This window comes from Lolium rigidum, chromosome 7 (genome assembly GCF_022539505.1).
Source record: "Lolium rigidum isolate FL_2022 chromosome 7, APGP_CSIRO_Lrig_0.1, whole genome shotgun sequence".
NCBI lineage: Eukaryota > Viridiplantae > Streptophyta > Magnoliopsida > Poales > Poaceae > Lolium > Lolium rigidum.
This window is the reverse complement of record NC_061514.1, coordinates 59,175,607-59,196,833: the sequence shown is the minus strand read 5'-3', so window position 1 is coordinate 59,196,833 and position 21,227 is coordinate 59,175,607. Positions and strand designations below refer to the sequence as shown.

Here is a 21,227-nt window from a genome sequence, read left to right as displayed (position 1 = left end):
TGACATAAGGGTCTAAAAAACCATAAAAGAGCCTGAATTGGACAGTTGGACGCCACGCTAGCCAGGTCTAGCTTTGTAATTTCGCGAAAACCCTCTAAAGCAAAATTAGATAGCAGCTAGAGGTTCTCCTAGCACTCCCCCTTCCAACATTCCCTGAGAAGTTGTCGTCGGTCGGGTCACTGTCGACGACGAATAGTTGGACCCTGACAACGCGATAGACGGTGACGTTGATGTCGACCCGGCGCCCCCGACGCCGTTGATGGGACTTTCCCTCGACATGGTTCTGTGAAGCAGCGGCCACAGGTGGGGAGGAAAGCGAAGGAGCGACCTATTAGGCCCGTCCTCACCTCCAGTGGCCCCGCTTCCCCTCATGTCTTCTCTCCAGCCCGCCTCCTAGGCCAGCCCTTACCTCCGATGAGCCCGCGTTGTCCTTGGTGGTGACACCGCTCATGGCGGTGGACGATGGCGCTATACAGCAGGGAGCAATGGAGCACGCCGGGACGAGCGGAGAAGTCCACAAGAACCAACTTCTCACCTTAAAGATGAAGAGATGCTCGGAGAGGTCGGGCGTGAAATCGGAGGCGACGAAATCATCCACGGCGAGCGGCGATCGAAGGCGGAGAAGACGGCGTCGATTCGCTCAACAAAGAGCGTCTCGGCTCGATTCACTTAGAGCATAGGAAGACCGAGGAGTGACCGTGCCACCGCCGGTGAGCTCCTGCCCGCAACACATGCCTCGCCTGATTTGGGAGCTAGGGGTTGCCCAATTGGGGAATTTTTGTTATAACCGACCATGGGATGGAACTGTAGGGTTAAGATACTACAGGGGGGTTTCAGGGGAGTGGTGTTTTGGAACATGGGAGTATATGCTCCCTATATTTTGAAATAAATATTACACACATTTTAAATTTTAGAAAAATTGAAACAAAAAGTTTGCACGTACATCTTCATGTGCTACGCGTTCACAAAGTCGTTTCATAAAAAAGCGACTTATCATGTGACGTGTGTAAAAAAGAAAAAATTCAGTGCTAAAAATAATAATACTTTTCACAAGATAAACTTTCTCTTTTTTACATAAACCACAAAAAATATTGGTTTTTTGTGAACTTGACGAATGCACATATATTATAGAGATGTACATGTAGAATTCTTTGTCTCAATTTTTCGACACTTTAAAACATAATTCGTTTTGCAGAGGGGGCATATGCACCCGGGAGCCAAATTAAATTTCCGGAGGTTTCGTAAAAATACCAAACGCAGGCATGTGTTTTTTCGCAGCGTGTCATGCCACATGTCGTCTGCTGATTGGTTTTGGGAATTTTTGCACCGCATGTCAAGTTCATGGACAAGTGGAACACATTTTGTAAGTAGTTGAATTTTCGTACGTTCAAAACAAGTTCGTATATGCGTGGTGCTATAAACTCTCTGTATTACAACTTTACAAGCTCGATGCCCGCCTCACATGGCCAATTTGCTGGTACGAGCTAAGCCAGATACATTGTACAGAGACACTTTGTTCCAACCGTTGGAGGGAGCGAAACAGGGGAATTTTGTAGTACGTGTCAGAGCCGACTCCTCCTCTTTTCCGTGACCATGGACCGGCCATTGGTCATCAGGTTATTTTTACTTGGCTCTCACATGGAGACGGAAGGTGGACCACCTTTTTGGAATGGACGGCAGTGCACCTATATGAAGTTCCAAGTTTGTGATTTTTTTTTTTTTGCGGGTATCCAAGTTTGTGATTTGTATTATGCCATAGGACAAGGTGCTGCTTTCAAAGTTGAATTTTGTTTTCATGGAAAGAAATTCAGATTTGAGCCCCTCCTCATCCGGGCGAGGCTAATCACGGTTTCCTGCTACGGATATTTATGTTGTGATGTGTCCATTTTACATGGTATAGCATGGAGAGATAAAGCGAGAGGGGGCGAATAATAACAGCTTTGTCAAAATTTGCATATATCTGCCCACTAAAACAAGTGCAGATATATACATGCATGTTTTAATAAAGTTGAGACATAATATGGATAGAGGTACTCCTATTTATTAAAATATTATTAGGAGTGAATTGGTAAGAAAAGTGTGCCATTTCACAAAATTTCAAGCAAAATTCGGTATGCACGTAAATTCGTTGGTCATGCAATCTAGAACATTGCCTCGAGAAAATACGTGAGTATGAATAATTTTTCGAGAAGATCAATGAGTACTGATAACTGAAGATATTTATTGCCACATCACATTTCTTTTCACAACTACATGGTTTCCAATGGGTGCAACACCTATGCATAGTCTAGATAACTGTCTAAGTCTCTCTGCTCAGTTGTCTCTAAGCTAGATATAAATTTGCTACAACCTTCTATGAATAAGGGACTTTCACAAAGTAGAAATTTTGCTTGGACGGTTAGTTCAACACATATTTAACAGTAGATAATTTAATTAATGGAAAAAACCATACGATCGAGTACCTTACTTTTTAGATATGTTTACTCCAAACAATGAAAATATATTGGGATTTTCCCGTCTAAGTATTTGCTAAGCCATATTATATATGAAGATTTATTGCCGCGAAGTATATGTAACTTTAGCACACACAAATAAATAATAATTTTAGGTAATTTTAGTTTGTGGTTTTCTCGTAATTTTATAAGAAAGTAACTATAGAATGGAACAAATAAGCTAGAATGGCAAATCAAGATCTATCATTATGTGGTACATATCTTTCGAAGTATTGGGTAGACATAAAAAAAACTTGATTGCATTGTACCCTAAAGATGCATGATCTAATGTTCCAACTTGTAGAAAACTTTGTTATACTGATGCAAGTGCTCTGAATAATGTCAGTGTATAAATCATCTATGTAAGTAGTGTGAACTATTTACGAACTATAGCACATTGAATAAAATTTATGATACAAAAAACTGATTCATAGACGATATCCTATCAATATAAAAACTATAGCACATTGCATTAAGCCTTTTTCGCCCGCTCATTCATGCAGGACCACTTTGATTTTTCGTTGTCATTCTCATCCGGTAAATTTTATTTATCCATGTATGTTTCTTCTACCTTGCAAACATTATTCATAATAAGGTGAAACTAGCTGCTATAAGTTGGGTTGAAGAAAACGCAGTGGCATGGTTTGCCTTAATTATGAAAGTCAAATAATCAAATTTATAATATTTTGGATCGTGAGCCCCGCTAATTTTTTGTTCATGGCCAAAAGGCTTCTCTTGTTTGGATAGTTACCAATTTTTAGAATGCTAATATTTCACTAACAACTCTTGTTCAATTTTTTTTGCCAATGTTGGTAAACTTGTGCGCAAGGAAAGGCTCAACCAAAGGCAAGGCATTCTTGGGTAAAAAAAAAAGGATTTCTATTTTCGCGTCCCTAGTTCTTAGGTTCAGCTCAGTTTTGCCCTCGTTGAAACCGTAGCTCAGTTTTTCAGTGAGTTAGGTCTAAAACTGAATGTATCGCTGGATAGTGCTTGTCATTATATTTCCAACAAACATTGATTTCATCTTATTTGGATCTTGGGTGCTTAAGTTATTACAGTTTTGGTTTCAACTTTTTTTTTTCGCATTTCATGTTCAGGAGGGCAAAACTGAGCAAAACTAAAAACCAGGGGCATGAAATCTATAGCAACGCCTAACTATTTAGCTAATTGTAGGCCATCGTATGGCTCTCATTGGGACGGACGGTGAATGACTTTTTGCATGGCATCGTGAAAACTGGAATTATGCGATTTGCATTATGTGAAGGGGGACATGCTGTTGCTTTCTATGTTCATATATTTATTTTCACGGAAATAAGATCAGATTTGAGACCCGCACCCACGTCGTCTCATGTGCATGTGGGCATGTGGTGTTTCTTGCTTCATTGAGCAGGGTACCTAGCCATACAAATTGTACTGTTTTTTTGTTGCAATAGGCGCTCATTTTTACATGGGTAGCATAGCATGGACAAGGTAAGCTCAACAATTGTGTATCTTTCATCTTTGCAAGTTACGTCCTGGGCGTGAGATAACGTCCAAGCATCCTGAATGCAATCTGCTCTCTCTTTTCTGTGGAAGACCCTGAACGGGAATATGCTGTATTGCTGGTGGAAGAAACCATAATCTCTAGCTGAAGTTGATGACATTGACATTGAGTGTTTATAAAGCAGGGACCATCGATTGTTGTCTGGCATCTAAACGTCATATTCCTGAATCCTGCCTGATGCCGATAGGCTTAGCAGCAGCTTTTTTAAGTCCTGTAAAATTCGCATAACAATATTCCCCCAACATAGAGGTGTCAGTAACTTATGTTATCGAACTGGAAGCACCACAATTTATGCAGGCGATTACAACCATGGCAACTGCACATGACTGGTGGCAACTAAAAGGCGATGGAAACTACAGCCAGACAAACTAGCAACAACTTAAGACACCTTTTACTCCAGACTGATGTTAGAAAAGTGCTATAAACATTATACCATGTAACTTATGAAACGAGGCACACAAGTAGTCCACCTCACACCCCACTCAAGCAAAAAGAACTTGCCAAGTGACAAGGACATGAATTATGCAGCAGCGCAGCGTCCAGATCACAGATCCAAGAATTACAAGTGGAGCAAGCAACTTTATGGCTGGGGTACGTACTGCCTCCGTGGAAAACAATCCAGGCAAAACTAAATCAGCAGATAAGATGACAGAAGCAATTTCTAAAACTTAAAAAGCTTAACGGTGAATTATCACAAAATTTTCACAGATTACTCGCACATGCCTGAAGCACACAGGTCTTTTTGACTCAGCAAAAAACATTCTGTACAATGTTTGTCACGTAACAGAATAAATATGATTCATGTTGCAAAATGGTAGAGGTACAACAGCAGCTACAAAATTGGTGGTGTGAAGAGAGAACTGATCATCGTTAACTGATTAAGCCTCGACAGAAACAACGTTACTGGAAGAAGTCTTCACCTTCTTACTACCTTTCTTGCTTGATTTTCTTTTCTTGCCCGGCTTTTCAGGGCTCTCTTGTGCAGGCTCTTCCGGCAGGATTTCACGGTTCCCCACTGATGAATCGTTTGTAACATCTCTAGCTGTGCCCACATCTACTACATCAATGTCGACAGAAACAACGTTGCTACCTTTCTTGCTTGATTTTCTTTTCTTGCCCGGCTTTTCAGGGCTCTCTTGTGCAGGCTCTTCCGGCAGGATTTTACCATTCTCCACTGATAAATCGTTTGTAACATCTCTGGTTGTGCCCGCATCTACTACATCTGGGTCAACGACAGACATCCGGGTCAAGGTGTAGTCCAACAAAAATGTGCTGCGTACTAGCCTATCAACTCTGCTGAAGTGCCTTTGCGAGTATGGAATGAGGCCCTCGAGTAGCTCACTGATGCCTTTTATCTGCACAAACAAAAGAAATATCTGAGAAAGAGAGCAACAGTTTGTCACAGAGTATCGATATGCTATTCAACAGAACTCTTCAAAACAGAAAGGTAAATACCTCCACGATGTCAGTGGGAGGAAAGCTCCTCAACACCCGAAAAAGCACAAACTGTGCAACATGACAAAACTTGGGCTTTGTATTCCATTCACGTATATACTCGAGAAGCACGCGAAGCCCTTCCTTTGGGAGACCATGAAGGGCTTTTTCTATAGGGTCCTCTGGATCAGCTTTCCTGCACGCCCAACAATATGTCAAATTTATTCAAAAAAGCAAAGTGAGCTCCTTCGAAGATGATTACCTGCAGAGCTGTGAGAATAACTCAAGAAGCCTGCGCGGTCTTCTAAGCTCAAATGCGAGTTGTATTGCTTTTGTGTAGTCAGAATCTGATACTGCATTTTCCAATTCTTGGCCTCTTAAGACTTCCTCCTCCTGCAACAAAGGTGAATGCAGGTAAGTAACTAAGTATTGAACATATATCCAGGGAACCATAGGCACTCACAGAAGGAAACATGTACAGCAAATGGTAATTCCATCAAGACATAAGAATATACACATACAACAAACGATATAAGCCAGCATCCCAATACTAAACCACTAACTGGAAGTGTTAAACAGACTCAGCCATTTACAAGGACTAAGAGCATCTCCACTCGTTTGGAGGCCCCGGGCTGAATTCCGGACGAAATTAGCTCCAGGTTGGATCAATTTTTGGCATGGGGGGCAACAAACTTCCAGCCATGTGCACCCCACGCCGAGCTGCTCATGAGGTGTTCGACCATGGACCATGCCGGCTACGACCTCGCCCACGCTGGTCTCGCTGGCCTCGACATCCTGCACCTCGCCTCCGCCGGCCAGCCACGACCAGCCCGGCCACGACTTCCCCCGCGCTGGCCCCGCTTGGCCTCGACCTACTGCGCCTCCGCGGGCTCGAGGGCGCCACGGCCTCGCCTCGCTCAGGACGTGAGCAGGTGGGTGCGCGGGGGCCAGCCGAGTGACAAGAACGGCGCCGACCAAGTGAGGAGAGCGGGCGGCCGCTGGTGGTGCGGCGGCGAGCTGGGACGGCCTCGCTCGGGGCGCGGCGGCGTGCGGGCGTGGCCGGCGGCGCGGATGGAAGAGGCCCGGCCTCGACGCCTGGCAGCGGGAAGAGACCAGTGGGGACCGGGCGCCCGCCGCCGATGGCGTGGACGAAGGCGGAGTGGCGTGAGGGGCGGCGTGGCCGGAGGGTCGGGAGGGTGGGGCGGTGGGTCAGCTTGCCCGGTGGCCGGCGGGGCGGGAGAGCCAGGGCGTGGTCGGCGTGGCCGGTGGCGTCGAGGAGAGAGAAAGGTGGGTGGGGGACCCGTGTTTATTCTCTATCCTTCACTGATAGTGGCCCAGCGTGCGTGATTCGCTCCATCCGGAGTGCCCGGGAAGACCCCGGGGAACCGGGGTTGGCGTGGGGAGTCCGGACGAAATAAGCCCAAATCCGGATCAAAACGAGGAATCGGGGGCCGTTTTTCGCCATCCGGATGAAAAAAAGTGGTCGTGGGGGGCTTCTCGGGGAGACGAGTGGGGATGCTCTAAAGATCGTGTTTTCAGTGTTGTTACATTTTGGGAAGATGATGTATTCGGAGTCATTTGCCCATGAAATTAGACAAAGACAATGGTGTTGCAGGCATAGACTATGCTGAAAATATAATAGAATACTGCACTTGCCTTTTTAAGGAAATCTTCCTGCTTATCTTCCAACGTGCAATCGTGCCAAAGGTTAAGGTCTGAATCAGTTCCACCAGTAGCAAGCATTTCAGTTTTCCTACCAATAGCCAATGCCCAAACCTGTTGAATAACTGACAGTCAGATGGGAAAACAACACTTACTGGTGACGAGGCTAATGAATCACACCACCAAACTGCACATCATCACCCAGCTCTAGATGGAACACAAGTCAGGTTCATCACTAGATTCTCTTAAACACTGGTGCCAGCAGTTCAATGTGTAGTGTTTTAGTTGTCAATGCAACATAAAGACTATACTTCCAACATACAAAAGAAACGATGCTACTGCGATATCATAAAATGATGATCTATTGAGCTAAGGTTATAAATGATAAATAGCAGAGCTACATAGCATACCTTCCCATCATGCTTGTCATAAGTAGCAATGCATTCATTTGTTTTTATTGTCCATAGCTTCACTAAACCATCACTTCCTACAGTAAGGAAATCACAAGAGAGTCAGCCCAGTGTCCCACAACTCGATACCTAATAAAACAATTAAAATGCACAGATTTCTGATTACCACAAGAAACAAACTGAGTTCCACGTGAAAGGAATGATGCTCTCAAAACACTTGATGTATGACCCTCAAATGTCTTCAAGCATGAGCCGTCAGGAACATGCCATATTTTGATTGTTCTGTCACCGGATGATGTTATGACACATCGTTCAACAGGAGAAAACTCAACTGACCAAATGCCCCTTTTATGCCCTTTAAGGACAACAGAGGACACTAGGTTTGGGAGTTTCCAAATGCATGCCGTTCGGTCCTACAGAATCATGGTAGTGAGACCTGACAGTCAAATGATGCAAGTCAAACCTTCAAGAAAAGTTAGCATACTCAATCTAACCTCAGAACCACTGCAAACAAGGCCATCATCAGGTGAGATGGACAGAGAATTAATATCTTTATCATGTGCAGCTACACCAGCCTTTGCTTTGAGAGGAACTTCACCGTTGGCATCAATCAGCGCATCATCCCAAGTCCAAACCTTGATGGTTCGGTCGCTAATAACAAGGGAGGCTTATTTTAGAAGATTGATAGCAATAAAGAATAGAAATGTATAAGGGAACTATCATTCTGGTCAGAACTTGTAATGAAGAATGAAGTGTTGAACAGATCTGCTAATTCCAGGATTTGGTCTTAAACATTAGTTCCCTGAATGTGTCTGAATCCACAAATAAGTGAAACGACCCAAAGACCAAGACAATCTCAAGTTACATTACATACTACCTCTGTCCATAAATAGATGCCAAAAGTTTGTCTAAATTTGAATGTATCTAGTCACGATTTAGTGTATAGATACATCCGAATTAAGACAAATTTTTGGCACCTATTTATGGACGGAGGGAGTACTACTTAAGCAATTCAGCCACAGTGCTACGTACAGTAACTTGATTTCAAAAGGCAAAGTTAAATTTCCCCAGAACACCTGCCCAGCCCCCATAGACATGCAAAACCATACCAAAACATGACATCTCAATAATTCTCACGACTGACAGATAAGTATGTTTTAACTATTCATCACCCGTACGAATTCAGAACGAACTGAATATCTCTATTAGCTGAAATGGAACAGTTATGATTTTCAAACTAACCTGCTGCCACTAACAAAAAAGTTCTTCGATTTCTTTGAGAAAGCAACACAACCAATAGCTCCTAGATGGCCTTTGCCGGTACCAATGCAGCTTCTCTTTTCCATATCCCACAACTTTACCTGTAAGGTACCAAATGTTACATCTACAATACAAAAAAAAATAGCGCAGGACCAAATAACAGCAATCCCACAAAAAAGTATGCTTATTCAGCAATATCTTCGGATAGCACGTAAGACTTACAGTATTATCTTTGCTTCCAGTTACAACAAGTTTCTTCCCAGAAGCAGAGACACAGGTGTCAAGGCAAACAACAATTTCAGTGTGGCCAGCCAGCACATAAGAACATGACATTGATGCAACATCATAAACACGGACCTGCATATGGAGGAAATGGTGTCAGAAATTAGAAACTCAGAAGCCCGAGAAAACTGTAATAAGATTATTAACACACCTGCTCTAAGTTAGTGGCTACAGCAAGGTACTGTTCCTCTTCCCCAACAAACTTCAAATCAAGAATCTCGTCGTTATAACCTATTAGACGTTTATATAGGTTCAACTGGAAGGTTCCTTCATCAGTTCTTGTACAAGAATAGAACAAAAATTCTTGATCAGCAGTGACACATAGCAATCCTTGGTCATCTGGCAGCATAACAGTAGCTGTAAAGCCTCTTCTTGATTCCTCATTCTCTGAGTTGATGGTTACATCGGATGACTTCTGCTCAAATACACACACAGCACTGTGGAATGACCAGAAAAGTGATTGAGAAATTTATTTTAGATGCATAATAATATGAAGTATTCAAAAACTGTATACACAAGAAGAATGACCAATGTACCTTTCCAAGCACCATATGCGCACAACTCCACGTTCACCAACTGTAAGACAATAACCATTTGCTTTTTCCTTCAAATTTGCCGGTTCAACGCCCAGACAAGCCAGGAAGCCACTTCCTGGTCCAATGAAGGAAACACCTTCTATCATTTCATAAGCCGTTATTGTCTTCTTTGAGCTATACTTCCGAAGATCCCACACAGTCACAACCTACAGATACAAATGTTCCATCAATCAAATTGCTGGTAGTCATTACAACTTTGCAATGTATAAACTGAAGAATATCGGAATACTAGCTATGAAAAAATATCTAGACAAATAAAAGGCATGATTTAAATAGCGCCCTTCCCCATGAAGTTCCAATATTTTATGACAGTTTTAATCAATTCCAAAACCCAGCTTTAATGACGAACCCGATGGAGCTCATGGCATCTTCAAAGTATACACTAGCACACACACAGAATACGAAAACATAACTTGAAACATAGGTGGGATTTATGCTAGTTTGCCATATCGAACAGATTTGAACACTTGAGCTATACCTTATCCCTCCCTGCACTGAGCAATGTTTGGCCATCTTCTGATAATGCCAACGAAGTCACTGTTGACAAATGCGCCTTAAGCACAGCAATGCATTTTTTGCTTTCAAGGCTCCAAACTCGCACATCGCCGTCGTCACTTCCTGAAAATAACTAGAGATCCAGAAAATAAAGAGGGCGTAAATACCACAGATACATGGAGAAATGGGAGTATGTCATTAAAACCAACTATAGCTCAGTGCAGCTAATACCGAGTCGCCAACGAACAAGATAAAAAAAAAAGCAACTTTCAGTTGATCCTGTTTGAAAGTAAGACCAGTTACTTATCTGCAAAATCATACTCACCAGAAGGCGCTTTGGATCTTTATGGAACATTATGGTTGTCACAACCCCTGTGTGGCCTCTAAAAAAATGCGTGCAGAATCCACCATCTACATCCCACACGCACACCTTCTTGTCTGCTCCGGCGGTCGCAAGCAGCCCACCAGAAGCATGGCATGCCATGGCCATAACAGGACCATCATGCCCCTGTACAAGATAACAAAACAAATGAGCACACCTCAGATACCAATACCAAGGAACAACAAGAAAGGAAGTGGAAATATAATGAACCGGATGTTTTTAGTTGTAGAAGATGTTGACATTTATATATGCGAAAGGATTATGTAACTGACGTTGCCAGTATCAATTAACAGACTGCCATGAATCGGGATGGGAAGCCCCCTAAGATTCTAGCACATACGCTTACACCATGTTTTGTATAGGCAAAAATTCTAGAAGGAACCATGTATTGCCATAAGAAAAATTGCAGCTTTTAGCAGTTCCAGGTGCAAGCTAGTGAAAGAGGAGATACCTGAATCACGTTCCCGAGACTAAGAATAACATATGAATCAGGAGATGCAATACGTGTGGAAAGACAGAAAACAACACTAGACACCAAATTTCTACCCCCTATGCTAAATTTCACCTTGCTCAATTCCCCACCACAGACAAATGCTACCCTATGCTCTAGTTTGAGCTTGCCGTCTGCGCTTAGCATCAGGACACAGCACAGGGAAGCGCCGAAAGATTAGAGACGCACCTTCCAACTGCGGATGCAAGTGCGTGACGCGAGGTCCCAGACCCTAATGAGCCTGCTGTGCCCGGCGGCGAAGAGGAGGCGGGAGTCGGGGGAGAGGGCGAGCGCCGTGACGGCCTCGGAGTCGCCGTCGATGGGGTCCCCTATGGCGGAGGCGTCGGCGGCGGACACCACGCGCAGGTCGCTGCCGCAGGCGCACGCGAGGAAGGCCTCGGCGTCGGCGTCGGCGCCGGTCCCGACGGCGAAGGGCCCGCCGGTGTAGAACTGCTGCAGCGAGCGGTCGCAGCGGTAGTTCTTCTTGGGCCCCAGCGACAGAGCCATGGTCGTGGTCGTCGGAGCCTAGGGTTTTGCGGTGGCGGCGGCGCGAGAAGCGGAAGAAGGGTTTAAGCGGCGCCGCGACGAGGAGAGAAGGGGACTCTGGGGAAAGAGAAGACGTCGTGCGAAATCGGCCTGGGTAAGGAGATATGGCGGTTTCCATTTACATGAATGGGCTATTGGGCTTGGGATCTACGGTGTGGGCTGATCCAGCTACCCGGCCTCGGCACGGAAAATCCTATACATCGCCCATTAGCATGCGTTACCACGCGCCGTTCCTGCGCTCTAGGCCGGCCAATTACGCGTTTCCAGGTTCAAAAAAAAAATTACGCGTTTCCGGTCGGATTTCTGTGGATTTTTTCTGGTTCTCACGTTTTGGTTAGTTTCCCTATGGTTTTCTTTGGTTTTTCGGTTGTTCTGTTTTCCGTTTTTCTCTGCTTTTTATTTTTCTGTTTCTTTCTTCACACAGAGGACGAACCAACTCAAAAAAACCGAACTTGAGCACAACTTGGCCAAGCTTGTGGCCGAAGATAGCGGCAGCCTCTCGTCCTCACTTGGGATTTGCTGCAAAAGATGACACAACTTCTGGGAACTTCGAGATTCCTCGCTTACAGCAACATCGCCTAACACTAGCATACCCACCGTTGTTTCCTTCTTCTCCCTTGCCGCCATGGCCGGACGAGAGAAAGATGACAACATGACCACCAAAGAGGCGATGACGACGCTTATTGAGGGGATCCGCCTCAAAGAGGCACTTCGCCGTCTTCCACCTCAGAAGCTCACCAGAGAGCCTTGACGACGTCCCTCCGGCACTGCGCCAACGCGTCGGGACGGGAAGAAACCCCCGCCAGCCAGTGGATCTGACGGCAGTCAACCTCTGCATCCTCTCCCCCTTGCCTCCACGGCCGGCAAGGATAATAAACAACATCAGCATCACACCCCAAATCAAGTGGCAATTAACAACAACTCACTAAGCTCATTGATAGGGATTCCAAAATGAATTCGACGGGCACCAACAAGCCAATCGCCGCCACTCGCAAGACCAACACAAGAGGCCACCACGCGCAACTCGGGCGTGCCGACAACAAAGATTCCCATACAGGGGAGGGTCATCTGAGTTGTTGGGATTGGGCTCAGATGAGCATGGGTTACTTTCTTTTGCAAAAAAAACCTAGGCGGGCCATATCCCATTTGGCCCCAATGAAGCTCCGCCAGTATTAGCCCGCTGCATTTGAAAGTACATGTAGTGCACTTGAAAGTATTAGAGCTGCATTTTCAAAGTACCCACATATAAGTACCAGTGAGCATTTGGAAGTACAATTAAAATGTGAGGATAAAATAGACCCACGCTGGGACAATCTGCTTGCGACACGTGTCTACACGAGAGTGTCCAATGGTATACTACCGGTTGTTCGGGAAGGGTGGCCTTTCTCTACTCCTACTGCGTTTGTAGTTGGCTAGATATACCCGAGTTCCCGAGTAGGCCGGAGGTCCAATCCAATTCGGTTGGTAGCCTAGCTAGGTACCAAATCCAGAGGTCCAACCTGAAACGTTTGGGAATATTTTGGGCTTCTTCCGAGGACTAGCAAAACATTTTGTTCGTCTTGGAATGAAATATGGAATCCGGAAGGCCTAGATATCCATCCGGAGGTTCAAGGTTGAATATTTGGCCTGCTTGTTGATGCGCGTAGATGTACACGTCCGTTGTGAACCCCAAGAGGAAGGTGTGATGCGCACAGCAGCAAGTTTTCCCTCAGAAAGAAACCAAGGTTATCGAACCAGTAGGAGCCAAGAAGCACGTGAAGGTTGTTGGTGGAGGAATGTAGTGCGGCGCAACACCAGCGAAACCGGCGCCAACATGGAACCTGCACAACACAATCAAAGTACTTTGCCCCAACGTAACAGTGAGGTTGTCAATCTCACCGGCTTGCTGAAAACAAAGGATTAAGCGTATCGAGTGGAAGATGGTGTTTGTTTGCAAAGAACAGTAAAAATAGTAGATTGTATTCAGATGTAAAAGAATGGACCGGGGTCCACAGTTCACTAGAGGTGTCTCTCCAATAAGATAACTAGCATGCTGGGTGATACGCGTAGATGCACACGTCCGTTGGGAACCCCAAGTGGAAGGTATGATGCGTATAGAAGCAAGTTTCCCTCAGTATGAAACCAAGATTTAATCGAACCAGTAGGAGCCAAGAAGCACGTTGAAGGTTGATGGTGGCGAAATGCGATGCGGCGCAACACCAGGGATTCCGGCGCCAACGCGGAACCTCGCACAACACAACCCAAGTACTTTGTCCCAACGAAACGGTGAGGTTGTCAATCTCACCGGCTTGCTGTAACAAAGGATTAAACGTATCGAGTGGAAGATGTTTGCAAAGAAAACAGTAAACACAAGTATTGCAGTAGATTGTATGCTATGTAAAGAATAGGACCGGGGTCCACAGTTCACTAGAGGTGTCTCTCCCATAAGATAAAGCATGTTGGGTGAACAAATTACAGTCGGGCAATTGACAAATAGAGAAAGGCATAACAATGCATATACATGATATGATAAATATAGTGAGATTTAATTGGGCATTACGACAAAGTACATAGACCGCCATCCAACCGCATCTATGCCTAAAAAGTCCACCTTCGGGTTATCGTCCGAACCCCTCCAGTATTAAGTTGCAAAGCAACGAGACAATTGCATTAAGTATGGTGCGTAATGTAATCAACAACTACATCCTTAGACATAGCATCAATGTTTTATCCCTAGTGGCAACAAGCACAACACAACCTTAGAACTTTCCGTCACCGTCCCGGTGTAAATGCGGGCATGAACCCACTATCGAGCATAAATACTCCCTCTTGGAGTTAAGAGTAAAAACTTGGCCAGAGCCTCTACTAGTAACGGAGAGCATGCAAGATCATAAACAACACATGAACAATAGATTGATAATCACCATAATCATAGTACTCTCTATCCATCGGATCCCGACAAACACAACATATAGAATTACATATAGATGATCTTGATCATGTTAGGCAGCTCACAAGATCCAACAATGAAGCACAACAAGGAGAAGACGACCATCTAGCTATCGCTATGGACCCATGGTCCAGGGGTGAACTACTCACTCATCACTCCGGAGGCGACCATGGCGGTGTAGAGTCCTCCGGGAGATGAATCCCCTCTCCCGGCAGGGTGCCGGAGGCGATCTCCGAATCCCCCGAGATGGGATTCGCGGCGGCGGCGTCTCCGGAAGGTTTTCCGTATCGTGGCTCTCGGTATCGGGGGTTTCGCGACGGAAGCTTTAAGTAGGCGGAGGGTCAACGCGGGGGCCACACGAGGGCCCAGGGGGTAGGTCGGCGCGGCCGGGGCTTGGGCCGCGCCGGCCTCCCTCCCGGCCACCTCGTGGCCCCACTTCGTTAGGTCTTCGGTCTTCCGGAAGCTTCGTGCAAAAATAGGACCCCGGGCGAAAGTTTCGTCCAATTCCGAGAATATTTCTTTACTAGGATTTCGAAACCAAAAACAGCAGAAAACAACGAATCGGCTCTTCGGCATCTTGTTAATAGGTTAGTTCCGTAAAATGCATAAATATGGCATATAATGTGCATAAAACATGTAGGTATCATCAATAAAGTAGCATGGAACATAAGAAATTATCGATACGTTGGAGACGTATCAAGCATCCCCAAGCTTAGTTCTGCTCGTCCCGAGCAAGTAAAACGATAACAAAGATAATTTCTGAAGTGACATGCCATCATAATCTTGATCATACTATTTGTAAACATATGTAATGAATGCAGCGATCAAAGCAAAGGTAATGACATGAGTAAACAAGTGAATCATATGACAAAGACTTTTCATGAATAGTATTTCAAGACAAGCATCAATAAGTCTTGCATAAGAGTTAACTCATAAAGCAATAAATCAAAGTAAAGGTGTTGAAGCAACACATAGGAAGATTAAGTTTCAGCGGTTGCTTTCAACTTGTAACATGTATATCTCATGGATATTGTCAACATAAAGTAATATAACAAGTGCAATATGCAAATATGTAGGAATCAATACACAGTTCACACAAGTGTTTGCTTCTTAGGTGGAAGGAGATAGGTAGATCGACTCAACAATAAAAGTAAAAGAATGGTCCTTCAAAGAGGAAAGCATCGATTGCTGTATTTGTGCTAGAGCTTTTATTTTGAAAACATGAAACAATTTTGTCAACGGTAGTAATAAAGCATATGAGTTATGAAAATTATATCTTACAAGCTGCAAGCCTCATGCATAGTATACTAATAGTGCCCGCACCTCGTCCTACTTAACTTGGACTACCGGATCTTCGCATGCCATGTTTCAACCAAGTGTCACAAAGGGGTACCTCCATGCCGCCCGTACAAAGGTCTAAGGAGAAAGCTCGCATTTCGGATTTCTCGCTTTTGATTATTCTCAACTTAGACATCCATACCGGGACAACATGGACAACGGATAATGGACTCCTCTTAAATGCATAAGCATGTAGCAATGATTATTGTTCTCATATGAGATTGAGGATATATGTCCAAAACTCGAAACTTCAACCATGATTCATGGCTTTAGTTAGCGGCCCAATGTTCTTCTCTAACAATTTTGCATGCTCCAACCACTAAAATGATAGACCTTCGGACAAGACGGACATGCATAGCAACTCACATGATATTCAACAATAGTTGATGGCGTTCCCCGAAGCATGGTTATCGCGCAACAAGCAACTTAATAAAATATAAAGTGCATAAGTACATATTCAATACTACGATAGTTTTTAAGGCTATTTTGTCCCATGAGCTATATATTGCATAGGTGGATGATGGAATTTTAAAGGTAGCACTCAAGCAATTTACTTTGGAATGGCGGAGAAATACCATGTAGTAGGTAGGTATGGTGGACACAAATGGCATAGTAGTTGGCTCAAGGATTTTGGATGCATGAGAAGTATTCCCTCTCGATACAAGGTTTAGGCTAGCAAGGTTATTTGAAGCAAACTCAAGGATGAACAAGTGCAGCAAGACTCACATAAAAGACATATTGTAAACATTATAAGACTCTACACTGTCTTCCTTGTTGTTCAAAACTCAATACTAGATATTATCTAGACCTTAGAGAAACCAAATATGCAAATCAAATTTTAGCAAGCTCTATGTATTTCTTCATTAATGGGTGCAAAGCATATGATGCAAGAGCTTAAACATGAGCACAACAATTACCAAGTATCACATTATCCAAGATAGTTTAGAATTACTACATGTAGCATTTTCCAATTCCAACCATATAACAATTTAACGAAGAAGAAACTTCGCCTTGAACATTATGAGTAAAACCTAAGGACACATGTGTCCATATGCAACAGCGGAGCGTGTCTCTCTCCCACAAAGTGAATGCTAGGATCCATCTTATTCAAACAAAAACAAAAACGAAAACAAACCGACGCTCCAAGTAAAGAACACAAGATGTGATTGAATAAAAATATAGTTTCGGGGAGGAACTCGATGATGTTGTCGATGAAGAAGGGGATGCCTTGGGCATCCCCAAGCTTAGACGCTTGAGTCTTCTTAAAATATGCAGGGGTGAACCACGGGGGCATCCCCAAGCTTAGAGCTTTCACTCCTCTTGATCATAGTATATCATACTCCTCTCTTGACCCTTGAAAACTTCCTTCACACCAAACTTCAAGCAAACTCATTAGAGGGTTAGTGCATCATTAATAATTCACACATTCAGAGGTGACACAATCATTATTTTCACTTCTGGACATTGCATAATGCTACTGGACATTAGTGGATCAAAGAAATAAATCCAACATAGCAAAAGAGGCAATGCGAAATAAAAGGCAGAATCTGTCAAAAACAGAACAGTCCGTAAAGACGAATTTTAGGATGGCACCAGACTTGCTCAAATGGAAAAACTCAAAACTAATGAAAGTTGCGTACATATCTGAGGATCACGCTCGTAAATTGGCAGATTTTTTCGAATTTTCTACAGAGAACTGTGCCCAGATTCGTGACAGACAGCAATGCTGTTTCTGCGCAGCAATCCCAAATATAACATCAACTTTGACATAGAAACTTTACTTGGCACAAAAACATGATAAGGAGAGGTTGCTACAGTAGTAAACAACTTCCAAGACTCAACAAAACAAAAAAAATTGCTGTAGGTAAAAACATGGGTTGTCTCCCATAAGCGCTTTTCTTTAACGCCTTTCGCCTAGGCGCGAAAGTGCAAATCAAGTAACATCGAGAGTAGAAGCATCAACATCATAACTTGTTCTAATAATAGAATCAAAAGGCAACTTCATTCTCTTTCTAGGGAAGTGTTCCATACCTTTCTTGAGAGGAAATTGATATTTAATATTACCTTCCCTCATATCAATAACAACACCAACAGTTCGAAGAAAAGGTCTTCCCAACACAATAGGACAAGATGCATTGCATTCGATATCCAAGACAACAAAATCAACGGGGACAAGGTTATTGTTAACCGTAATGTGCACATTATCAATCCTCCCCAAAGGTTTCTTTTTAACATTATCGGCAAGATTAACATCCAAATAACAATTCTTTAATGGTGGCAAGTCAAGCATATCATAAATCTTTTTAGGCATAACAGAATACTTGCACCAAGATCACATAAAGCATTACATTCAAAGTCATTGAATTTCATTTTAATGATGGGCTCCCAACCATCCTCTAACTTTCTAGGAATAGAAGTTTCAAGTTTTAGTTTCTCTTCCCTAGCTTTTATGAGAGCGTTTGTAATATGTTTTGTAAAGGCTAAATTTATAGCACTAGCATTAGGACTTTTAGCAAGTTTTTGTAAGAACTTTATAACTTCAGAGATGTGGCAATCATCAAAATCTAAATCATTATGAGCTACAGCAATGGGATCATTGTTCCCAAGGTTGGAAAAAATTTCAGCAGTTTTATCACAAGCAGTTTCAGCAGTTTTAGCAATTTCGAGCAGTTTTGTACGCTTTGCACTAGGAGTAGAAACATTGCCAACACCAATTATTTTACCATTGATAGTAGGAGGTGCAGCAACATGTGAAGAATTAGCATTACTAGTGGTGGTAATAGTCCAAACTTTAGCTACATTATTCTCTTTAGCTAGTTTTTCATTTTCTTCTCTATCCCACCTAGCACGCAGCTTCAGCCATTAATCTTATATTCTCATTAATTCTAACTTGGATGGCATTTGCTGTAGTAGTAATCTTATTATCAATATCATTATTAGGCATAACTTTCAATTTTAAAAGATTAACATCAGAGGCAAGTCTATCAACTCTAGAAGCGATAGTATCAATTTTATCAAGCTTTTCCTCAACAGATTTGTTAAAAGCAGTTTGTGTACTAATAAATTCTTTAAGCATGGCTTCAAGACCAGAGGGTACATTCCTATTATTGTTGTAAGAATTCCCATAAGAATTACCATAACCATTACCATTAGCAGAAGGATATGGCCTATAGTTATTACCGTAGTTGTTCCTATAAGCATTGTTGTTGAAATTATTATTTTTAATGAAATTCACATCAACATTTTCTTCTTGAGCAACCAATGAAGCTAAAGGAACATTATTTGGATCAACATTAGATCTACCATTCACAAGCATAGACATAATCACATCAATCTTATCATTCAAGGAAGAGGTTTCTTCAACGAGAATTTACCTTCTTACCTTGTGGAGCTCTTTCCGTGTGCCATTCGGAGTAATTTATCATCATATCATCAAGAAGTTTTGTAGCCGCCCCCAATGTGATGGACATAAAGGTACCTCCAGCAGCTGAATCCAATAAATTCCGCGAAGAAAAATTTAGTCCTGCATAGAAGGTTTGGATAATCATCCAAGTAGTCAGTCCATGGGTTGGGCAATTCTTTACCAAAGTTTTCATTCTCTCCCATGCTTGAGCAACATGTTCAGTATCTAATTGTTTAAAATTCATTATGCTACTTCTCAAAGATATAATTTTAGCGGGAGGATAATATCTACCAATAAAAGCATCCTTGCATTTAGTCCATGAATCAATACTATTCTTAGGCAAAGATAGCAACCAATCTTTAGCTCTTCCTCTTAATGAGAAAGGAAACACTTTCAATTTAATAATATCACCATCTACATCTTTATACTTTTGCATTTCACAAAGTTCAACAAAATTATTGAGATGGGCAGCAGCATCATCGAACTAACACCGGAAAATTGATCTCTCATAACCAAGTTCAAGTAAAGCGAGGTTTAATTTCAAAGAATTCTCGCTGTAGTAGCAGGTGGAGCAATAGGTGTGCATAGGAAATCATTATTATTTGCATTTGTGAAGTCACACAACTTAGTATTTTCAGGAGTATTCATTTTAGCAACAGTAAATAAAACAAACTAGATAAAGTAAATGCAAGTAACTAATTTTTTTGTGTTTTCGATATAGTGAGCAAGACAGTAAATAAAGTAAAACTAGCAACTAATTTTTTTGTGTTTTGATTTAGTGCAGCAAACAAAGTAGTAAATAAAATAAAGCAAGACAAAAACAAAGTAAAGAGATTGAGAAGTGGAGACTCCCCTTGCAGCGTGTTTTGATCTCCCCGGCAACGGCGCCAGAAATTTAGCTGTTGCCGTGGGAGGCAATTCTCTGTGGTGTAGCTTTTCTTCAGTTCCCCGGCAACGGCGCCAGAAATTTAGCTTGATACGCGTAGATGCACACGTCCGTTGGGAACCCCAAGTGGAAGGTATGATGCGTATAGAAGCAAGTTTCCCTCGGTATGAAACCAAGGTTTAATCGAACCAGTAGGAGCCAAGAAGCACGTTGAAGGTTGATGGTCGCGAAATGTGATGCGGCGCAACACCGGGGATTCCGGCGCCAACGCGGAACCTGCACAACACAACCCAAGTACTTTGTCCCAACGAAACAAGTGAGGTTGTCAATCTCACCGGCTTGCTGTAACAAAGGATTAAACGTATCGAGTGGAAGATGTTTGCAAAGAAAACAAGTAAACACAAGTATTGCGATAGATTGTATGCTATGTAAAGAATAGGACCGGGGTCCACAGTTCACTAGAGGTGTCTCTCCCATAAGATAAAGCATGTTGGGTGAACAAATTACAGTCGGGCAATTGACAAATAGAGAAAGGCATAACAATGCATATACATGATATGATAAATATAGTGAGATTTAATTGGGCATTACGACAAAGTACATAGACCGCCATCCAACCGCATCTATGCCTAAAAAGTCCACCTTCAAAGTTATCGTCCGAACCCCTCCAAGTATTAAGTTGCAAAGCAACAGACAATTGCATTAAGTATGGTGCGTAATGTAATCAACAACTACATCCTTAGACATAGCATCAATGTTTTATCCCTAGTGGCAACAGCACAACACAACCTTAGAACTTTCTGTCACCGTCCCAGGTGTAAATGCAGGCATGAACCCACTATCGAGCATAAATACTCCCTCTTGGAGTTAAGAGTAAAAACTTGGCCAGAGCCTCTACTAGTAACGGAGAGCATGCAAGATCATAAACAACACATGAACAATAGATTGATAATCACCATAATCATAGTACTCTCTATCCATCGGATCCCGACAAACACAACATATAGAATTACATATAGATGATCTTGATCATGTTAGGCAGCTCACAAGATCCAACAATGAAGCACAACAAGGAGAAG

At 42.9% G+C, this 21,227-nt stretch overlaps 1 protein-coding gene across 1 annotated transcript; it reads right to left on the bottom strand.

Moving 5' to 3' along the window:
- Positions 1-4,703: 4,703 nt before the first annotated feature.
- On the bottom strand, positions 4,704-11,576 carry LOC124674493 (transducin beta-like protein 3). The gene is made up of 14 exons (XM_047210537.1): positions 11,236-11,576; positions 10,500-10,682; positions 10,158-10,307; positions 9,620-9,825; positions 9,235-9,520; positions 9,024-9,158; positions 8,784-8,902; positions 8,036-8,192; positions 7,708-7,954; positions 7,542-7,618; positions 7,126-7,245; positions 5,732-5,862; positions 5,491-5,665; positions 4,704-5,390 (listed from the first exon to the last, which is right to left on the bottom strand). The coding sequence occupies exons 1-14, from the start codon at positions 11,551-11,553 to the stop codon at positions 4,914-4,916; spliced, it is 2,781 nt and encodes a 926-aa protein (XP_047066493.1). The 5' UTR covers positions 11,554-11,576; the 3' UTR covers positions 4,704-4,913.
- Between the last annotated feature and the right edge of the window lie 9,651 nt (positions 11,577-21,227).

Excerpts from the sequence above, each read along its gene's own strand:
- LOC124674493 (XM_047210537.1), bottom strand. The coding sequence starts at position 11,553 with ATGGCTCTGTCGCTGGGGCCCAAGAAGAACTACCGCTGCGACCGCTCG. Across the intron at positions 8,903-9,023 it reads CTGGAAGCAAAGATAATACT|GTAAAGTTGTGGGATATGGA; the intron begins GTAAGTCTTACG and ends GGTACCTTACAG. Across the intron at positions 7,619-7,707 it reads AACTCAGTTTGTTTCTTGTG|GAAGTGATGGTTTAGTGAAG; the intron begins GTAATCAGAAAT and ends TCCTTACTGTAG.